The sequence below is a fragment of the Zootoca vivipara genome, chromosome 7 (genome assembly GCF_963506605.1).
Source record: "Zootoca vivipara chromosome 7, rZooViv1.1, whole genome shotgun sequence".
Lineage (NCBI taxonomy): Eukaryota > Metazoa > Chordata > Lepidosauria > Squamata > Lacertidae > Zootoca > Zootoca vivipara.
The window spans coordinates 40,296,346-40,318,938 of NC_083282.1; the positions used below are offsets into that span (position 1 = coordinate 40,296,346).

At 41.9% G+C, this 22,593-nt stretch overlaps 1 protein-coding gene across 2 annotated transcripts; it reads left to right on the forward strand.

The window, feature by feature from the left end:
• Nucleotides 1–213: 213 nt before the first annotated feature.
• Nucleotides 214–21,125, forward strand: ORC1 (origin recognition complex subunit 1). 2 transcript variants are annotated; one of them, XM_060276906.1, is made up of 18 exons: nucleotides 214–321; nucleotides 549–642; nucleotides 1,432–1,556; nucleotides 3,799–3,965; nucleotides 5,420–5,801; nucleotides 7,025–7,319; nucleotides 8,569–8,670; nucleotides 9,488–9,586; nucleotides 10,500–10,695; nucleotides 11,936–12,042; nucleotides 12,431–12,532; nucleotides 13,152–13,323; nucleotides 14,846–14,953; nucleotides 15,395–15,544; nucleotides 16,337–16,456; nucleotides 18,377–18,543; nucleotides 19,175–19,262; nucleotides 20,874–21,125. In XM_060276906.1, exons 2-18 carry the CDS (start codon nucleotides 554–556, stop codon nucleotides 21,066–21,068), a joined length of 2,664 nt encoding a protein of 887 aa, XP_060132889.1. In that variant the 5' UTR covers nucleotides 214–321; nucleotides 549–553; the 3' UTR covers nucleotides 21,069–21,125. The 2 variants fall into 2 exon arrangements, with proteins under 2 accessions (XP_060132889.1, XP_034979426.1); XM_035123535.2 differs by having other exon boundaries at nucleotides 219–297.
• The last annotated feature ends 1,468 nt before the right edge of the window (nucleotides 21,126–22,593 follow it).

Sequence of the window (22,593 nt, forward strand, 5' to 3'; positions counted from 1 at the left end):
TTTTTCACTTCCGTTTGGGCGATTCACTTCCTCCCACACCTACAGTGGTTTCCGGCCTGCCATCTTAGCACTGGGCAAAAGAGCCGCCCTTCTCGAGCTTCGCCTAGCCAGAAAAAAACATGGCGGCCGTGGCGCTAACAAGCGGCTCATTTCCTCCTCCTCAGGGGGAGGGGCGAGTCTGGTTTGGCGCGAAGTTTCATCCTGACGTAGGGAAGGAACCGCGCGCGCGCCGTACCGGGTCCCGCAGCAGACTCTCGCAGCGCTCTCCGGGTTTGTGGAGCAGCTGTGGCCTCGTAGGTGAGGTGCAGTAGTCCGAACCAGGTGCGGCATCAGGGTGTCAATGGCATAGTTCAGCGGAGAGCTGCGGGTGGGCTGCAGAGGCGCCCGCCTTCCATGCTCACGTGCATTGATCTCTGTGTGGATTCTTTTAAGAATCGAGTTGGGGTGGGGTGAAAACAGATTAAAAAATCGAGAATCGGCTTTCTTGGTTTTTTTTTTGTTTGGTTTTTTTTGCCTCTTTGCACCTTCATATTTCTGTTTCTTCACAGAAACAATGAACACGAGAAACCAGAGAAAGCGTATCTACTCGTGGCTTGGAAAAGCTATATCTGAAGACGAGCAGCTGCAGCTTTCCTCTTACAGGTATGTATTCTTTGGTCTGTATATTGTTAGAGGGTAGAGATGTAAAATTTCCGGAAATTTTGAAGCTCGGGGAAAAAACCGGGGCCCCCCTTTTTGGGGGGGGGCCCGGGAATTTATAAATGTAGCATAAACTGGCAGTCTTGGAAATTATGTTTTGCATAAGGCTGAGTGGCTTTCATTATTAATAGAGTACTAAAAGGTGATTATGTAACAATACAGTTGTAATTATTATTAGTGGAATGTGCTTATGTAGCACCCTCTGTGTGCATGCAGTTTGCAAAGTAAGAAAAACAGGCCCCTGCCCTGAGGAGCTTACAGTCTTAAATTTGACTGAGTGGATGTTGTAGATAGAAGGGAGGAAGAAGGAAGTGTGAGAAACTGGGGAGGAAGTACTACATATTTAGGGAGTGGGGGCTTTGGCTAAATCCAGACTCTATGGAAAGGTTTGTTCTTCTGAGGAGAGTTTGAAAGAGAGGGAGCAGTGTTATGTTGATGGTCTGGGAACTAATTCCAATTATAAGAAGCAATAAGGAAGAAAGGGTATGATTGTTTGAAGAAGCAGCTTCTGAAAGCTGAAGGATGTAGATCAGGAATGTAAAGGTGGGGGTGTAATAGAGGTAAAGAATAAGGCTGAAATCCTAACCCTATTTACCTGGGAGAAAGCCCCACACTATTCAGGTACTTATTTCTGAGTCAACATGGTTATGGCTACATATTAAACTGTCAGTCTTCAGTGTTGTTCCTTAACTGTAAAGAACGTGCAATCCATTTATACCCTTCATCTCCTAGGGGGATATCTGTTAAATCGAAAAATGTCAGCGACATCTGTATTTTCCCAGGGGAGTTTATTTTAATAGAAGGTGAGAATGTGGATCAGTTCCTTGTCGCAAGACTTTTAAAGTTATATGAAGATGGTAAGTGGTTTTTATTATTATTTTCTAGTTCTAATTAAGATGTCACACCACTATTCAACATTATTTCATAAAAAATTGATCAAACAACAATTAGAAGAATAGAGAAGCTAAGCGACTTTTGTGATACCATAATTTTTGTTAAATATGTATTTTGGGGGGCTTAATAATTAAATATTCAGTATGCTACCTCTTATTAAAAATATGTTGATAAACGCTATGTATATTGGATTTCTGATTTTGGCTTTTTCCAAGATTGTTGTTGTTTAGTCGTTTCCAACTCTTCGTGACCCCATGGACCATAGCACGCCAGGCACTCCTGTCTTCCACTGCCTCCCGCAGCTTGGTCAAACTCATGTTGGTAGCTTCAAGAACACTGTCCAGCCATCTCGTCCTCTGTCGTCCCCTTCTCCTTGTGCCCTCCATCTTTCCCAACATCAGGGTCCTTTATGTGTTTTAAATGGCTTTTGTTGCTTTCGTAGATAGACTTGCATTGACAGTTTTGTAGCTTTCAATGTTAGCCTCCCTGTTGAATTCAGAAGTGAACCAAAGATGGATTTGGCTATAGTAGATGGCCATAGGAAGCGACCCTCTTGATTTCTTTATGCTTTAAGTCATGAGAATCTAGAAAGTCATTAGGAAGCCAAGTTAGAATAATTTTTATTAAACAAAAGGCACCAGGTGTGGGATGACATCCTGAAGTTTCTGCTTCAGACTCAGGAGACTTTCAACCAACAGAGAATCTGATAGAGTTGCAAATGTAAAATAGATCAGTGGCACAGACATCCTCAAGCCATAGTCATTGTTCTCAAAAAGTAAATACACTTAGGAAGGCCATTCCCCCATGGCAGCCACCTGGGTCATCTGAAGAAGTGTGCATGCACATGAAAGGTCATACCAATATCAAACTTAGTTGGTCTCTAAGGTGCTACTGGAAGGATTTTTTTTATTTTGTTTCCACCTGGGTCAGTCATCCCTGACTGACTACAGTAATCATAGTCATTGTTCTCAAAAGTTACCGTGATTCACTCAGGAAGACCATTCCCCCAGGTCTTCTCCTTGGTCATTATGCCAACTCACCTAGACAGACTTTTGGATCTCCTTCAAGTCTATTTAAGACCAGGAGCATCACCTGCAAGACTGAAGATTCTCCCTCTGAGCAACCTCTGTGTGCATCATCTTTAATTCACTGCTGGACTTCAACTCCCTGTGATCCTGTTTTAATAAATACCTGGAATAATTTCAGGTGTAGATCCCTGAGCTCACTGCCTGGGTTCCAGCTCTTCTATCATCCACTCACATGTTTCAGGAGCACTTTAACAGACACTAAGAGAAGAAACTATCAACTATTTTCTCTAGCTATCCCCCCCCCTTTTTTTTAGTTTAGAAACCTTATTTCTGTAAGTTAGATATGTGCTTGCATTAGAACAGGCATAGGGAAACTCAAAACCTCCAGATGTTTTGAGACTACAGTTTCCATCATCCCTGACCACTGGACCTGGAGGGCCGAGTTTCCCTATGCTTGCATTATAATATTGTTTTCACATGTGTGCCCAGTACTGCAAATGTATGCATGTATGCTGCTGCGCTTTATTAAAAGTACAGTCGTACCTCGGAAGTCGATTGGAATCCGTTCTGGAAGTCCATTCGACTTCCAAAAAGTTTGGGCACCAAGGCACGGCTTTCAATTGGCTGCAGAATGCTCCTGAAGCCAAGCAGAAGCTGTGACAGACGTTCAGGGTCCAAAGAATGTTCGCAAACTGGAACAATCACTTCCGGGTTTGCGGCATTTGGGAGCCAAAATGTCTCACAAAGCATTCGACTTCTGAGGTACGACTGTACCTTTGTAATAAATCCTTTATTTTTCTATAATCTTTGTGTGGATACACATTCCTAGACTGGGAGGGTTCAGATACACACAGACAGAACATCACTCAGTTTGACTTCAGCTTAAGATCCTTCTTTTGTGTGAGGGTGTCTTTGGGACCACATGGGTGGTAGTTTCACACAGGATCCCAAAATCCATGTGTCTATCTGCCCCCCCCCCTTTAACAAGGCTTGCATAAAGGCTGCTGGGGGTGGGAGCTAGTTGATATTGAATGCCCTGAAAATACCAAGTTTGACTCCTGCTGTCGACTTGCTCCTTAATTTAGTGAAACGTAAGAAAGCATCATACTGCTAAAGGGCTTCAAGTGCTCTTGCCATCCCAGATCTGAATTGTGGTGTTTTTTTTTACCTACTCCAGGTACTCATGAAAAGCGTGCAGTTGTGGAGTGGTTCTCCCGCTTGCAAGAAATACCTCTCAATCAACGAAAATCCATGGGAAGAGAGAATCCACAGGAGATATTTTTGAATGAAAATCCTGAATGGGAGACTGACATAACAGTTACAGATATCATTGGCAATGTCACAGTATGTACATAACGTGTTAGAAGGCAAGAGAGGAGGAAGTTCCTTGGGAGTATGTTGAAACGTTATAATGCAGATTTATAGCATTGACAAGTTTTTTTGGGGGGGGGTGATCCATAGGGGTTTAATCTTTTGAGGCTGGCCACCTCTGTAATAGCAAGTGTGTGGGTTGATGCTTAGTTGCTATCTGGGCACAGCAAGCCATAGAAATGAGCCTAAGAATCCCAGTAGAGTTCATAGTCTTCCGTTGGCATTGCAGCTTGACTTACCTACAGCTTCAGGAAATATTGATTGTCCCCTGCTGTGGCACTGGATGCTTATATGGCGTTTCCTTGGCTGATAACCTTACAGTGCAGTATTCTTGGAGAAGTTCAAGTAGTCCATGAGCCAAAATATCGCTTTGACTTAGCAATAAGGCAGAGGTTTCTATCTCACTTGTGAGGCTGTTTGAACTGAAGTGTTGCAAACTGCTTTACCAGCAATATATGCTGAACTTTGGAAATGAATCACCATTTAAATGCGAACATATTGGGTTTGCTCAATATTCGTTTTCTAAACAGCTAGTACATAACATACAGGGCAATTAGATTAACTATGATTAATTAGATTAACTGTGGCAATTAGATTAACTGTGGCAAGGCCATAGCCCTAAAGCTGTGTGCGCTGGGTAGATTACAGAATACCTGGAGCCACAGAATACTAAGCTCCCCCATTGTTGCTTATGGGAGTGGTAGGTGGGAAGCAAAATGGTAGACAATAATAAGAAAAAGCTCCCCCTGCCCCCTGTTTGCCAGCAGGCTTAGAACGTGGCACTTCCTCCATCATGAAATCCCCACACATACACCCCTTATGGCATTGGCTCCAAATTGGTGGTCTGCGGACCCCTGGGGTCTGTGGCACATATCTGTCAACTGTTGGGGATATCCCTTTTTGGGGCGCCGTGCTCTCGCACGGGCCATGTGACTCACAAGAGAACACAGCCCGGTTTTGTGCTGGGACATGTTGGAGGGACGGTGGCACCATTCACATAGCAAAAACTACCAAAGAAATCTCAGCATTTTCAGAAGTAGGGGTTCCATGGCTTGGCTTTTGAAAAACAGAGTGTCTGCAGTACTTAGCTGACTGGGAACCACTTAGAGTTTTTCAGTAATAGTAAGAGACAGAATTATGTCATATGAATACTGCAAGTTAGTGCCATTACTCAAACCAGAAAGGTAATTCTAAGGGTAGGTGTTTATGTTATTGTAAGAAAATGTAAATAGGTATGTGGGAAAAGCTTTCCTTTTGTCAGACTTTTTTATGCTTTAAAGTTTAAACAATAGCTGGAGAAGTTTAGTATAGCATTGAAGATCCATTGAAAGTTTTGCTATACTGATTGCATCATATTTTCACGATTCTTAAGCTTTGAATCTACTCTTTAGAACAAATAATCATCTGATATTTTGCTACCTTTCTAGGTTATTCCACTGACCACATTGGAGGCAGTGCCTGACCTATCAAATGATGAACACATTTTCTTTGTAAGAGAATCTTGGGATGGAAAAAAGTTTAAACCACTGCCGCTTAGCTTATTGGCAGAGTTGAAAAACTCTGTGAAAATGAAAAACAACAACACTGATTTTGCAAATGTGCACCACCTGACTCCTTCACGCAGAATTTGCTCTCTGGAAGTAGAAACCAAAAAGGTCACTCGGAGTACAAGAAAAAGCAGCGCCGCCATGATGGAAGTAGAATCAAGACACTCTGCCTCCAAATCCTCGCACTCTAAGCAGCGATGTTCCCAAAGACTAGCCATTGGCACTGAGACTCCAGGAGCAAAGAAAAAACTACAGCTGAATAGTATGTTCACGAATTATCTTGCACATAATATTTTTGTCTGCAAAAATATTGTTAGCTCTGGAAACTGACAAATGTTTTATCTAGGGCTGAAGAGAGAGAATTTTATGAATAGTGATGTAAAGATGATCAGTCTAGGAATTCATGTGGTAAAATGGTATAACATTTCTCCTCTTCTGCTTAGTAGTTTTTGGGGGAGAAACTGATATGGTAGGGATTTTTTTTCCAGCTTAGTGTAGACACTGTCATGAGGTCTTTGGACGAAGAAACAACTTTGAGTCAGGCTACCTGTGATCCTTGAACTGGACATGTTCATGATTGGACCTTAGTCATGATAAAAAACAGGTGTTTGGTCACAAGTAGCTAATACATTTGATAGTAGGAACCATAGTTAACAAAAGGTGACAGCCAGTGCTGTACTCGGGCAAGGGGTAATCACCTGTTTCCTGCTCTCTTCTGCTACCCATTTATATCCCCTGAAAGGTATGTATTGAGTGTCAGAGGACCTTTCAGAAGGCGGGATTGGGATGGGGAAATGGTCCAAAATTGGGTAGAAAAAGCTTGCATTTCACATCGGGAATTGAACCCAGCAGTTAATTCCTGTTCAAATGATATTACCTCAGTTTGGATGCCTGTTCAAGTGGTGGTGGTGGTGGTGGTGGTGGTGAATCATAGATTTGTAATCAAAAGTAATGTTTTGAGCCCCTGTTGAATAATGTGGTGGTCTCCAAATTTATGGCCGCAGTTGTATGTGTTCTGTGCAAATTGAGCTAATCAAATACCTGACATGGAATGGGTGTCATGTTGGATTATGTCTTATTTAGCACCCAATTTTATATCATTTATAGAAGAGCAATCTTGATTTTGTGGAGTAACAGTGGAGCTTCTGTTGCTTTTCCACAAAAATTTGACAGCTTGTGGTTGAGAGGGAATTGAATTCTGTATGTCCACTTTATTGTACTGGACATACAAACAAATAACAAGATTACATTGCTAGGAACTGTGGGATCAAGTGTGCTAAGTAAAAACCACACAAACCTATTTGTTTTCCAAAAGCAAAAAAGTGGTTGAGATCTGAGCCATATTGCAGCCAACTTGTTTGAAAGTTCTGTTCTGTGTTACTGAGTTCTCTTAACTGAAGGGAAACCTTTTGCTAGACCATCTGGCACATGTGAATTCTAAACTGATTGTTGCCTTGCTAAAAACTTACTCATTTTGGATTTTAGGTCCAACAAAACCTGGAAGAGTGCTGGCAGAGCAAGATATGATTGAGCTTCTAGACTATGGTTTCTTTGACCCTCTGGAGCAATCTGCCCTCAAACGAAAAGTGACATTTACTGGCATTAAAGGTTCTCCTCCAAAAATACCTTGTGGTTCTGATGAGGGAGACCTCTTCCTAGACATCAAACCACTGGGAAGAAAGTCAGAAAGACCCAACAAAAACATATCATCTCCTTGCCAGAGTGACCAAGTTTCCAGTTTGAAAGCCAGGAGTTCTGTTACGAAAAGGAATGCCACAGAGTAAGTTGCAAGGGTCAGCATTCTGTCCCAAACCATTAAATGTGGTCATTTGTGAGACATACACTAATCTAACAAAAAAAATCTGTTGAAATAAGAGACAAAGATTCTTGAGATGGAATATCTTTGCTCGACAACATTAATATTAATTTGCTTTTGTTTGTGCAGCAGATCGATGAACGTTCAAAAAGGTTCATTTTTTAGTGGTAACAATAAATCTAAGATACAAATAGCACCTGCCCTACAGGAGTAGCCTACAGTTCCTGTCCTCCCTGTCCATCAGCCATGCTGGCTGAGGACCAGTTATACATAGTGGCTAAAATGAAGATCTTGTAGGGCAACTCTCTGGGCTGCATGACAAAATGCTTTTGGAAATTAGGGGACTTTCCAATATTAGTTTATGATCTGGTACATGGGTCTGCTGTTTAAAGAGAGAGTGAAAAATTTACAAACCTCATGTACAAGGTGATTCTCACCAGTCAATACCGAGAAATCCAGATCACTTATTTTTCTGCAGTCAAAAAGCCTTCCAGACTCTGCTTCTCCATCTTACAGAAAACAAGTATTTCTGAGTGGTACCTTGGAAGTCGAACAGAATCCGTTCTGGAAGTCCGTTCAACTTCCAAAATGTTCAGAAACCAAGGCGCAGCTTCCGATTGGCTGTAGGGAATTCCTGCAGCCAATCGGAAGCTGGGGAAGCCCCGTCGGATGTTCGACTTCCAAAGAACATTCGTAAACCGGAACACTCACTTCCGGGTTTGCAGCGTTTGGGAGCCAAAACATTCGATTTTGCAAGGCGTTGGGGAGCCAAGGTATGACTGTATTTTGATAGTTTTATATGTAAAGCATATTTTACACACATTGATTATTTCCTTCTTGAAGCAACTACTCAGAGAATATTTAATAGGCATTAAAGGTAAGGATGAAAAATTAGGAAATGGACAGTACAACCCTACACAGTCTAGTAAGAAGTAAGTCCTACTGAATTCAATTGAGATTTACTTCCAGGTAAGGGTGTATGGGGATGCTATTCTCAAGACCCAGGCTGCTTGCGGGTATTTATTTTGAAATATTTTAACCCATACTTCATTGCAAAGTGATCCCAGAGTGAGATACAATTTTTAAAAACGTAAATCGCAGTATCATCAATATGTTTTCCTGTGGTAAAACCAGGGAGAATTTACTAAAATGAATTTTAACATTTCCCAAAAAATTTCTTAGAGACATGTTTTATGTTTTTCTTTCCCATTAGTTCAAATGATGTAAACAAAAAGGATAAGATTTGCAAGACGTCCAAAGAATCCAGAGTCTCAAAGAGCCAAGCAGCCATTCCTAAGGTCAATTCAAAGAGAAGGTGGGTGATCTTAAGAGGTGTCTGGACCTTTTGTTTGTTTGCTCTAAGGCAGGCATAGGCAACCCTGGCTCTCCAGATGTTTTGGTCAGGGATCATGGGAGTTCTAGTTCCAAAACATCTGGAGAGCCAAGGTTGCCTATGCCTGCTCTAAGGAATATCTCCTGTTTTATTGAGCAGTTAGTTGAAATTTTAAGAAGGCTTAAAAATATATCACTGCAGTTTTACATCAGTTCTACTTATGTGTATTAAATCATATCTAGGACAATATGGTATACAGAGGTTTGGTAATTTCTATATCCTGTAACCAGCAACATGGATGGATGACCCTCCTTCAGCCAATATAGATGCTGCCCTGGTTCACACATCACAGTATGCCCTGCTCTGCTTTTGCAGCACTGCACAAATGTGTGGGCTGCTGGAGCGGAGTTTGCCGCCACTTTGCTCCTCCCCAGTGGTTTTTTTTTTCTTCCTGCACTTTGCTGAGCTAAGCCAGTGTTTGGCTTAGTGTGTTGTCCAAACTGCACATTTGCATGGCCTCAGTATAGTTTGGCTTGTCATTATGTCTGAACCAGATCACTGAGTGATAAATGATTTCTAGACTACATGCCTAAGCTGAAGCGCTCTGAGCAAGAAACATTGGCTTCACTGTGTGCATTCTATAACTGACTTTTTTGTGGTGCTAAACTTCACAGTAAGATGCTGAAGTGACAATTGATGGAAACTCTGAAAGCCAGTGCTTTCTGTCAATCAAGGAAGACACAGTGTCTTGTCATTATGAAGAAGTCAGAAAAAACTCAGTCATACTTTTTTCTTGCAGATTGGGTGAAGAACCAGAAACCACGAGCCCAGCGCTGACTCCTCGTTCACGCAGGAAATGTGTGCAGGTGACTGCTGCCCGCATTTCAAAACACCTTAGGTAAGAGTGTATTCTTTTTAGAGATGGTTTGGCTACAGGCAGTTCACAGCCCAGGGGGAGTCTGCTTTGTTACAGAAATGCATGTGCAAGGATTGTTTGAATGTTTCTGTGTGCACTTGTATGCACGCACGCATGCACGCACGCACGCACACAAAAACAAACATATTAAGCCAGGGAGGGTGACCCAGCTTTAACCTAAGGGCCACATTCCCTCATGGAGAATCTTCCGATAGCTACCTTCCAGTGTTGGTGGAAGACCAGAGGCAAAAGTGCATGGGGCACTGGCTGTGACTCATCATTCTGGCCACAAAGAAGTCAGAGGTTTCTACACCCACCCACATCTCTCCATACTTCATCCAGGCAATCAAGAAGCAATTTCACAGTTAAAGGGCACATTCTACCTGGCAAAAGCATCAGAGGAGGGAGGCGCAAGGCTGATGAGGTGGGTGGCCTAGCAAGAATCCCTGAGGACCAGATCAGAGAGAGCCAGAGGGGGTGCATTTGGTACCTGAATTTTCCCACACTGGCATTAAGCTGTCTTTGAATAGAAGGCCATTTGTAGCTTTTTCAATAACACAAAATTCAGTTCTAGAACAAGAGTTTGGGATCTGCCATGACAAATTTTGTGTCGCTTCTGTTTTCTTGTCTAGAGCTGATTTGGACATAGTAAAAGAACCAACAGTGTATATTTTCATCATATGGGGTGTATCTTAATGTTATTACCCCCTTCTTCCTCTTCTTCTTTATTCTAACAGTTTCTCAAAACTGCACCATCATTGTTAAAGTATTTATCTTTGCTGTCATGGCTGCCTCAGCTTTTGTTTGGCTGATACCGTCCGACCAAAGAACTTGCAGTTATTTAAAAGGCATTAGTGTACAGGACATAAGATGTGATAAATCCATTTGCCTTAAGTTTTTTTAATACAGTCGAAAAGGATGAAGAGGAAGAGGATGACATTTTTCCCTTGGAAAGTTCTGATTCAAGTAGCAGCGATGATGAAGGTGAAGACTTCAAGGTGCTTCGTACACCTAAGAGGCAAGCGAGGTCTACTCCAAAAATCTCAAGGAAAGGGGCTGCTGGGACTCCTGCCAAGGGTCCAAGCAACACGGTAAGTAGAGACTTCTGCCATTTTTTGTTGATCTCTAATTACTTTGAGCAGTTGTATGAACATGGAGTGAGCTGTCTTGTTCAGAAGCTTGGGTGCTCAAGAACATAATGTAGCTGAGAGTTATCTGAGAAGACTGGCTCTTTCTTAGTTGTATAATGACATGGAAGCATGGGTGCCATTCTCTGCATCGTGACTCTTTGCTGGGGGGACAGTAAGACTACCTTTGTTTAATTACGCTGAGCTGGCCCACAGATAACTCGTAGGTGCTCATAGGATCTTAGGATTGTAGAGTTGGAAGGGACCCTGAGGACCATCTAATTCAACCCCCTGCAATGCAGAGGAATACGCAGCTGTCCCATACAGAGATCGAACCTGCAACCTTGGCGTTATCAGCACCACGGTCCAACCAACTGAGCTACTCCAGAGAGGAAGGACTCAACATTCTTTCTTGGGACCCATTCTTTCCTCTTACCTAATCCTGTTGCTGAAATCTAACACTTGGATAAAGGTGAAATACTTAGCCATGCTAGTTTGCCGCAGCAAAACCAACAAAGCCTTGTGGTGCCTTAAAGACCTGAAAAATTTATTTTGCATACAATGAAAAGCTTATGCCACAATACAATTTCGAAACACTATAGAATCCCTTTTTGTTTTAAAGTGTTTTTTTTAAGATTTTCAAGCATAACAAAATATAAACATTAATCAGTTAAATAAATTTAAAATATATCTGAATCTATAAATATCTTTACAGTACTCTGGAGCTTTGGAAATGTAATACAAAATAGAGAAGAAAGAAAAGCATTTAAAATAAATAAATGTTTGTTTAACTGGTTCTGAGCATTATTGCCTTTGTAAATGTGATGAATGGTAAGTTAGGCTGCAGTCCCCTTTTATCGGGAAATAAGCTCCATTGAACTAATTACTTCTGAGTTGAGACATGTGTAGGATTGCACAGTTAGGAAATTAACAGTACAAGCCATATCCAATAGGGTTTTCATTTGGTGTGATATTTTTTTCCAGGCCCCAGAATTTCTCAGACCATGTTTAAACAAACAAACAATCCGTTGCTTCCTGTTTAACTAACTCCTTGCGTTTGGTTGCAAACATAAATACATCTCCTCTGTTTTGGGGTCTTGATATCTTTAAATGTTTGGTGTATACAATTTTTGAGACCGGTTGTGCTCTAGCTCATATTCAAAACAATAGCACTGATATTTATCAATATCAATATTCTCTGCAGCCTCAGCCAAGAACCCCCAAGACCCCACGTAATGCTACCCCCAGAATCCGCAGCCGAAATCAAACCACACAGAAGCCTGGCAATGTGCTAGAAGAGGCTAGGATAAGGTAAAGTGAGGGGTTCTTGATATTTAACAAAAATGGGGGGTTATAGATAAAGTGAGGAGAACTGGGAATTACTTTTGATGGGTTGTGTAAAGGGCATTTATGGTTCCAGTGCAAGTCATGTTTCTCTCTTTTAAATAGATGCATGCTTAGTATTCCGTGCCACATTCTTCCTAGTTTCATGTTTGATTGAGAACTCTTTGAAAACTTGGTTTCAGTATTCAGTCTCAATTTCATTATATATTTTTAGTCTCGCGGCACTAATACTTTAAAAATCATTCTTTAGAGTATTCTGCATATCTAGATAAGAATGCATTACCTCTTTGGGTTTTAGAAGCTTGTAAGAAGGCACTTGGGTAACCCACTTGTGCTTTTGTTTTCCTTTAAACAGGCTGCATGTATCTGCTGTCCCGGAATCCTTGCCCTGCCGTGAAAAGGAGTTCCAAGATATCTATAACTTTATAGAAAGCAAACTCATTGATGGGACAGGAGGGTGAGTGTCTTAGGTGGGAGGGAGCAGGATTTGTTCAAATGAGTGAGAAGCTGTTATGCTGCTTGTGAACACCTGGGTTTCATTATTTTTTTAAAGAAATAAATTGTGGAGATCATGCTAGTCCCCCCCCCCCAAATAAACCGTTTCTGAGATTCATAATAAAGCTTATTTGTGACACTGTGCTTAGAGGCAGATGCTTTTTAAAAAGATATATATGGGTTCGGACCAGCATGTAGTTTCATCTTTATGAAAATGGCTTTTAGGAGTGATTAAATAAGCACATGCTGTTTCAAAGTTCTTCAGGAGCTCAATGAGAGAGAAAAAGAGAGCGAGCATATTAAGTCCAGTGCAGAAAAGTGTCAGAGCACCTGTTTCATATGCAGATGCTCCCATGTTCAAGTTCCAGCATATCCAGTTAATAATAGTATTATATAGCTTGATTAAAGGTTTCAGAGAGAGGCTTTCTGCCTGGGGTGCTGGGAGAGCTGGTTAAAGTCCTAGCAGGCAAAGCTGGACTAATGTAGAGTAAGGCCACATTTAGATCAGGAACATAGTATTCAAGACTCTCCCTGCCTTTCAGATTTACATGTTTACAACATAGGTGCTCTTCCTGTTTCAGGTGTATGTACATTTCTGGGGTTCCTGGAACAGGTAAAACAGCAACTGTTCATGAGGTCCTTCGTTGTCTTGAGCAGGCAGCTGAAAACAACGAGTTGCCGTCTTTCCAATCTATAGAGATCAATGGTATGAAGTTGACTGATCCCCATCAAGCCTACGTGCAGATCTTGAACGTGAGTGTATGTTTTGTTACGTTTGGGAAGATATTTTTCCAAGTCTTTAACTAAAGCTGCTCACGGAGATGGGCCTTATGCTTGACTTACTTCTGCAGATCAGAAGAGGGAGCTAAAACAATTCCACCGAAAAAGCACTCCGATCACTGCTAGCCCCCTAATTCAGCCTTTGTCAACCTGGTGCCCTTAGATGTTTTGGACTACAACTCCCATCAGTTCTAGTTGGCACTCCAAAACATCTAGAGGGCACCAGGTTGGGAGAAGCTGCTCTCATTCTACAACTTGCTTGCGAAAACATTTTTATTTTTTTTACCATTACCTTACTGCATTTATATGCTGCCTTTTTTGCCAAGGCAACCCAAAAACAGTTTGCAGTTTTAAGATAGTTGGATCTCACATGTGAAATGTCGCCCACCCAAAACAGCTCTTTTCTGGGAGGTTGCAAAAACCTCCCTTATATGGAGCCCACTATGAAGTGGACAAGGGGCATACGAAATGGGTTTGTTTTTTTGGTGAGGGTGCTGCTCTTTTTTGTGTGTGTGTGTGTGTATTTTCATATTGCTAATTTGTATTTTGATTTTTTTTTAGCCTTGGGATCTTTGGCAGAAGGTTAGATTATAAATACAGTGGTGCCTCGCTAGACGAATTTAATTCGTTCCACAGGTCTTTTCTTATAACGAAAAATTCGTCTAGCGAATCCCATAGGAACGCATTGAAATTTTTTTAAAAAAATTGCCCATAGGAATGCATTAATTGAATTTCAATGCATTCCTATGGTAAACCGCAATTCGCTAGACGAATCTTTCGTAAAACGCGTTCATCTAGCGAGGCAACCTCCGCTAGAAAAAACCTTTCGTTAAGCAGAAATTTCGTTAAGCAGGGCATTCGTTAAGCGAGGCACCACTGTATGCTTAATTAGTAAATATGTTCCTCTGGTGTCGCTAGAATGAGCAGATTGGTATCAAGACATTACTAGGTTATGCCTCTGGAGCTCATGATTGACGGAAGGGATTTTTCATGTAGGCTTGTGGGCATGCCTCCATTTTGTGTATTGCTTCTATCAGTATCTGAACCAAATGTCCAAAGTGGGTTAGGAGCCTTTTACAGCCAAGGCCTGCATTTTCTCATGGGAAGCCTTCTAAGGGACCCATGCCAGTGGTGGGTGGGGCCAGAATCAAAAGTGGGTGGGGCAATGAATGTGACTTTCATCTTTTGTATAGACATGCACAGGTGCTTGAGGAGGAGGGTGTGAAGCAGGGTCAGAGTGGGGTATGGCCTGGGGTGGTAGCATGGCCTCTAGAGAGCCTTGATAGCCCAAAAGCAGAGACCTGGAAGGGTTACCTGCCCTGGTCTGACAAGAGGAAAAAGGTACATTGACAGTGCAATCCTAGGCAAGTCTACTCAGAAGTAAGCTCCATTGAACTGAATGATGTGTGTGTATAGGATTGTGCTATTGGTAAAACAGAATGAGTTACTACTTATTGCTGGGTTATAACTTCAGCATCTTTTTAATCCTGTTTAGTTACTGACAGGCCAGAAGGCAACTGCAATCCATGCTGCCGAGCTGCTGGAGAAGACATTCTGCAAGCGAGGACCTAAAAGGAAAACTGTAATACTTGTAGTAGATGAGGTAATGCGAGAATTTGTATAGCATCAGAATGAAATAAATTTAACCTGGTGTATATGTATTCCAAAACTAGGGGATTGTTGCCTTTTTGATCTGTACCATGAAACTGGCTTAATTGCAACCTTGGGATTCAGCTACCCATGAGGCTGTTTGTTCTGCAAGGAAAAATTTATTGCTGACAAAAAGGAAACATCCCCACTTTGTACATTTAGCTACGGTATATGTAGAGAGGGTAAAGGGAGCTAAAAAAATTAAAAAACAACAGCAACACAATGTACATTTAAATACTGTCTATGTCTGTGTTTTATTCTGCATTCCCCTTACGTGGCCATCTGTAACAGATCAAGTCTTGCCCATGGTTACATAAATTTGTTCAAACCTGTGATTGAAACCAGATTTCCCACATATTTTGTAGACCATTTTATGTGAGCTTCCTTGTTCCAGCTTGATCTTCTGTGGACCCGAAAACAGAATGTGATGTACAACCTCTTTGACTGGCCCACCAAGAAAGATGCCAAGCTGATTGTCTTGGCCATTGCTAACACCATGGATTTGCCAGAGAGAATTATGATGAACAGAGTAGCTAGCAGGCTGGTATGTATTTTCGGCTTTACTGCTGTGGTTATGCAGAATTCTTTATTGTGTTCAGAGATCAGAGCGTTGGTAAATTTCCTTGGATGTTAACTGATCACTCGGAGGCAGGATGGAGTGATGCATGTGTACTCAGGCTACATGTACTAGCATGCAGCAGATGCACAAATTAATTTCTGTAACTATAGTAAATGTCCAGAATTGAACACGCACTGGAGCAGCCAGAGGGTTTGTCAGTCTTGTTTGGATAGCTGGATTAAGACCATCTATATATTATGGAATGGACAACCTGTGACTCCCATCACCTCTGACAGTTGCTATGTATTTTGTTGGTTCCATGAAGATATAAGTTCTTTGTACTTGGATATGCTCCTTTTCTTGTCTTGTGAGCAGAATACCATGGTCAGACATGGTAAAGATAAGAATCGCTTCTGTCACTTGCTTCTAGGAAGGTAGGTGGCAAACGATAAGAGTGAGATCCAATGCTGTGCCTAGCAGAGATGGCAGGGGCTCCCTCTGCAGCCTCCATTCACCCCCAGGATCTGCTCTGGAGGTTCTTACAACCCTTAGGAGCTGGTTTTTGGGGTGTGGAGGAGGGGCTGCACAGGGGAGAACTCATCTACGTAACCAGAAGTCTTGTTTTCCAAGCAGACTAAACACTGTTGGCTCTCACCTTAAATGTCAGAATTCAGCCTGAAACATCTCTGCTCAAAATGGAGAAACATGTTTTTGGGTGTTAAGCAAGTTCTTGAGATGTACTAGCAATTAAATGTTCACGGTCTTTTTCACTGGTAGGGTCTTACCAGAATGTCCTTCCAGCCATATACCTATAAACAGTTACAGCAGATCGTCTCATCAAGGATGACCCAGTTGAAAGCATTTGAAGAGGATGCAATTCAGCTTGTTTCTAGAAAGGTAAACTTAGGTGTACAGACAGGCATGTCTATGTTTTATACAGTGGTACCTCAGGTTAAGTACTTAATTGGTTCCAGAAGTCCGTTCTTAACCTGAAGTGTTCTTAACCTGAAGCACACTTTCCCATTGAAAGTAATGGAAAAGTGGATTGATCCGTTCCAGACAATGAAAATCACCCCCTAAAACAGCAATTTAACACGAATTTTACTGTCTAACGAGACCATGGATCCATAAAATGAAGGCAATAATCAAAGTACTGTACTATAAAATAAATAAGACAGTACAGTGTTGTAGATGTAAAAAATTAAAAAAATATTTCTTACATGCACTGATGATAGTCATTGTTTGGATGGGGGGCTTTTATCCATTTCTGCAGTCACACAATCAACCAGTAGCTGAACTGGGCTCCACACAATCCCCAAAACAATGGCAGAAGGCAGAGTCCCCCAGAAGTCCCCCAAACGAAGGAGCAAAGCAGAGACAAAGGCACAGGGCAGACTCACAAAAACAAATCCCAAAATCCCTTGCAGAATCCCAAAATTTACCACTCCCCCCCACAGGGTAGGTGGGCTTACCTGGCTAGGTGCCACCCATCTTGCTATAGCTGGGGGTGGGGCAAGGGTTGGTAAAGGGCTTTTCGGCCCAAGCTCAACTTTGTTTTCTTAACAGCTTCACTGCTCTTGGTCTTTGTTAGGTAAGTGTTCCTTACCTAACTTTGGGGCTGGGATGCGACCTGCTGGGCATCCTGCGGATATCGGGGCCTTGGAGAGCTCCCGCAGCTGGAGACCGATCGCGGAGCCTCTGTAGGTCACTTAGAAGTTGAGGCCTGGCTCCAGGCATTCGCAGAGGCCTCGGAGAGCACCGGCTGCTGGAGCCCAGTCACAGAGGCCTCGGAGAGCTCCCACTGCTGGAGCCCAGTCCGCAGGCCCCACGGATGTTGGGTATTGGGTCCCAGCATTTGCGGAGGCCTCCAAGAGCTCCCGCTGCTGGAGCCCTATCGCAGAGCCTCCGTAGGCCCTCCGGATGTCCGGGCTTGGCTCCGGGCAGTGGTGAGGCCCCTGAGAGCTCAGAACACTCACTTCCGGTTAAAAACATTTGTAACCCGAAAAAACATAACTTGAGGCGTTCGTAACCAGAGATATCACTGTACTTGAAAATCTGGTGGCAATTAGCACTGGCCTAAACCGCCAGAAATAAAAATACCACATATCAATGGGCAACAAACATGAATTTTGTATTTTGTCTGAATTCTAAATGCCTGTGTTTGAAATGACTAGCTTCTAGTGGTTGGCCAGAAAATCATATCCTTTATAAAGCCATTTGAGTACCGGTAGTGGTTGTGTATATTTTTTATTTTGCACATAAATGATGATGTGCAAAAAGGCATATCCTTGTTCCTAGCGAGATTGACGATTTAAACTCTGAGCATTACAACAAGAGTTAGAGAGGCAAAGTTAACAAGGGTGAAAGGAAGAGGCTGGAAAACCCAAGGGATTTAAGAGTAAAGAATAAGAATCCAATAATAAATGTAATGCTGTGGGGAAGAAGCTGCTAGACCAGCTGCTTTCTTGTGAGTTGCCTGAACTGTAATTAGCCCAGATTGGCTGCAGGTAGGTAAGGTAAGGGTGGGGTCAAGAGGAGGCTCCAGACTCCTCCTGGTGGCTATTTATAAGCCTCATAGAGAGATGTGGAAAGAAGTAAGGAGGCAGCAGTGCCTCTTAATGGAAGATGGAATAACTGGTGGAGAGAATTAATTGAGTTATCTACTTCCTTCCTCCCCCTTCCTGCATCCTCTCTGATCTGACAGGAAGACAGAGAAAGGATTATTACCTTTTTCGGTAGGAAACATTGAAATACAGCACTATGCTATGTGGGACACTAGGACTGCAACAACTTTGTCATTTTATTGTTTTGTTTTAGGTGGCGGCTTTATCTGGTGATGCAAGACGTTGCCTTGATATCTGCAGAAGGGCCACTGAGATCTGCGAATTTCCTACTCAGAAAAGTGTCCGTGGATTGGTCAGCATGGCTCACATTATGGAAGCCATAGATGAAATGTTCTCATCACCTTATATACATGCCATTCGGTAATGTTCAGTAGTACATTAGCTGTGTAGTTTCTCTGCTTGAGGTCCCAGAGAGCAAATTTTGATTATCATGCTGTAGCAGCCACCTATGAACTTGTTATACAATGATTGCATCTGTATGGGGAGCATATTATTCTATAGCATCTAATCTGAAGCAAATTCCAGTGGTTGATTTAATGGTTGCCACAGCACAAACCGTGTTCTAAAATTTTAGCGTAGCAGAATTTAGTACTAACACGTCAAACCAGTTTGTGCTAACCTGTACAGCTCATATCATTGTTTCAGCTTCTGCTTGATATGTTGTTGAAAGTGGCAGAATTATGGAGCTTGGATGTTAGGATACAGGTGCGCTCTCGCTCTCTGTTTGGCTAGAGCAACACTGAGAATTGCAATTGTAAAATAAAATACAGAAAGTTCTCTTCTGACAAAATGAACAACCTTTGTATGCTGGGTGTTTGCAGTTCTTTCAGATCTATGGTTAGTTAAACTTTCTGTGTGCACATATTTTAGAAGCAAATACCGTTACATCAGAAGTTTTAGACAATGCTTTTCAAGCCAAATCAATATCTTTTACACAGCAAAATCTTATATATGACTAATTAAGCTTTGGGGGCTTTTTGTTCTCTTTCAGGAACGCTTCACTGTATGAGCAAATTTTCCTAAAAGCAACCATTGCAGAATTTCGCAGGTCAGGACTGGAAGAGTCTACAGTTCAGAAGGTAATCTAAAAATATTGCATGTTGAATTTGCTTACTCTCTCAGCCAGAATGCTTTAGCTATATTCAAAGGGTGCACCTTTGACTGTTGCTATGCACATATGTAGGTCATTGCAATTTAACCTATTGTACACATAGGCTACAATTCACATATATGCGCATAGACAAAAATTTCAATGCTTTTTGCTTTCGTTAGTTTAAAAGATTATATGCCTCTTCTTGGGGGGGGGGAGCTCTCTCAAAATGACTTCCAACAATCAATATACAATATAAGCCACAAAGCTTCAAATACAGTAAAACCATAATACTAAAAGGTAAGCTCAGATGTTGCAGTTGTACAGTAAAATTGAAAAATTACAGAAATCAAATCAGCAATAACATTAAAAGAATATCCAGCCCACTTTTTTTTAACCTCTTCCTGTTCAGCTATCTTATTTAAACTCATAAACTTGTTTTATACTAGCAGGCAGTGCCTGGCACTGTGTGGGAATATGTAGAAATGAAAAAAAAATATTGTGCTATTTAAATGGATAATGCCATTTGTGAGTGGATCGCCATGCCAAAAATCAGGCAAATCATATTTGGTTCTGCCAACTTGATTCAAGTTTGTGCCTGGCATTCAAATGGCAATGAAGTCTGGCACCCCCACCTTGGGAACTCCTGTGGCCGAGTTTGGCAGAGATATTGCCAGAGGCAGCTGAACCTATGCCAAAAAGCATGGGCAAAGTCATGCCAAAGTGATGTTTTGATCCACCATCTTGATTCAAAATGGCATCTGGTGTCCAAACATTGACAACTGCAACCCCTGTCTTGGAAATCCTCATACTGTGTTTGGTGACAATACTTTGAGAGGTGTGTGAACTTGTCGACAACAGATGGATGGACAGACAAACCACTTTCCAAAATATATCATAGATGTTGAAAACAAGTCAGTTTACTGGATGATGGCTGTAATAATAAAGCAGAGTCACAGAATCAGTGTGGGGAGCTTACTTAAAAACTTGTGGTTCAGAATATACAACAATTGTATAAAATAAAATGGTACTGGTTTGAATTCTATTAGCAATTGTTCACCATTGAACCTCAGTACTAATTGCATGGGGAAAATGTGCTCTACTACTATTGAGATATAGGGGCGCGGGTGGCGCTGTGGTCTAAACCAGAGAGCCTAGGGCTTGCCAATCGGAAGGTTGGCGGTTTGAATCCCCGCGACGGGGTGAGCTCCCGTTGCTGAGTCCCAGCTCCTGCCCACCTAGCAGTTGGAAAGCACCCGAAAAAGTGCAAGTAGATAAATAGGTGGGAAGGTAGATGGCATTTCCATGCACTGCTTTGGTTCGCCAGAAGCAGCTTAGTCATGCTGGCCACATGACCTGGAAGCTGTCTGTGGACAAATGCCGGCTCCCTCGGCCTATAGAGCAAGGTGAGCGCCGCAACCCCAGAGTCGTCCATGACTGGACCAACGGTCAGGGGTACCTTTACCTTTACTATTGAGCTATAAATATATACTGTATATAACTCATTGGTTTCCATACTTCAAGAAAGGAAGAAGATCAGTTATTTGCTTTGATGCTTCCTGTGTTTTCATAAACCAACCCCCCCTTTTTGTTTCTTTAGATATATCATCAGCATGTTGCATTGTGTAGAATGGAAGGCCTGCAAACTCCTACTGTATCAGACACACTGGCAGTTGTGTCACAGCTTAGTGCCTATAGACTCTTGCTAACAGATTCTAATAGTAAATATATCCACATGCGAGTTCGACTTAATGTTAGCCAGGACGATATCATGTATGCACTCAAAGAAGATTAAAGCAACAGAGCACTCGTTATTGGTACATGTATGCTGATTAAAGCTTGAATATCCATGTTTATTTAAATTGTTTTGAATTTTCTTTTCATATACCTTTGTATTATAGCATTTGTAATTGCACTCTTCTAAAATAAATTTGTTTTCTTCAACTGTTCAGAAGGTTTCCATTTTATTAAACTTCCTTCAACTTTCCTAAAGCTCAATTCAGGGTTTTTTTTTTTCCTGATCAGGAGCTTCCCTCATGAGCTAATTCACTGTCCTTACCTTTCATCTGCTCCCTGGTTTCCAACAACTAATTTTCTGGGACAAACTAGAATTTTGGAGGAGGAATGGCAGCTTAGTGACAGACCCAGGGTTTTGCGTACAGAAGGTCCCAGCTTTAACCCCTGGAATCTCAAATCCTTTGCTACTGGATCCTTTTAACTGGAAAAGCCTCTGCCTGAAACCCTGTGTTATGTTGTTTACCAGTCAACACACAAAAGCAATACTGGGCTAGATGGAGAAACAGTCTGACTTGATGTAAGTCAGCTACCTAAGTTTCTTTGACATCCATGTTAGCAAACTGCTTGACGCTAACATCCGAAATATATCTTGCAAACATACCACAGATTGTGGTTGGGGGCAAAGTGCTAATATCAATTTGTCAGTTGTTTGGGCTGCCCCTAGCACCAGCACCATGGTTCATCTCTGTGGGCCACGGCCTAGCATGTGCCATGATGCACGCTGTGCCATAGTCCCTTGCCTGGTGAGTCTCTGTGTTCATTGAATACTCCATGACATGGACACTATTGATATTAAAAACAAATTTTGAAAAGCTCACTGGATTAAAATAGAATGGGGAACCTCTGTCCTGTAGGCTAAATGTGGTTCTCATTGGCCCTTGGCTGTGGTTTTGCCTGCCTTGCTCCCGATAATGTATCATCCTTGTCTGGACAGAAAGATGTGTGCGTGTGTATAGAAACTAGCCTATTCAACAAAGGTAACATTTGCCAGTTTTTCTTGACTTTGCCTACCACTGCCATGTGGCCCCAAAAGGGAATACGGCCATTGGGCTGTGAAAAGTTCTCCACTCCTGGTGTAAACAGCCTGTGATTTTATGAACATTAAAAGTTACCACTACAGGATTTCAGAGCTGTAGAGGAAACTAGATGGCATTTTATACCCCTTTGGATGAGTTTTATAGGAGGTGAATATAGGCAATGCCATCACATCTATATGCTCCTAACTGTTGAAGTAGGTAGCTGGTTAGTATTTTCCTGTTGAGCTGAAATTGCTGACATCTTGCTGTTTTAAAAAATTGGGCAGTACGATTCAATACTGTAAAAAACTGGTTCTTCAAGTAGCTGCTTAAAAACAAGTGGTTCCACCACTGCATTTCAGTAGTAAGAGGGAGCACTGGAAGCTGCTTTAAATCGAGTCAGACAAATTGGTCCATCTAGCTTAGTATTGTTTACACCAGTGTTTCCCAAGCTTGGGTCTCCAGCTGGTTTTGGACTTCAACTCCCACAATCCTTAGCTGGCAAGA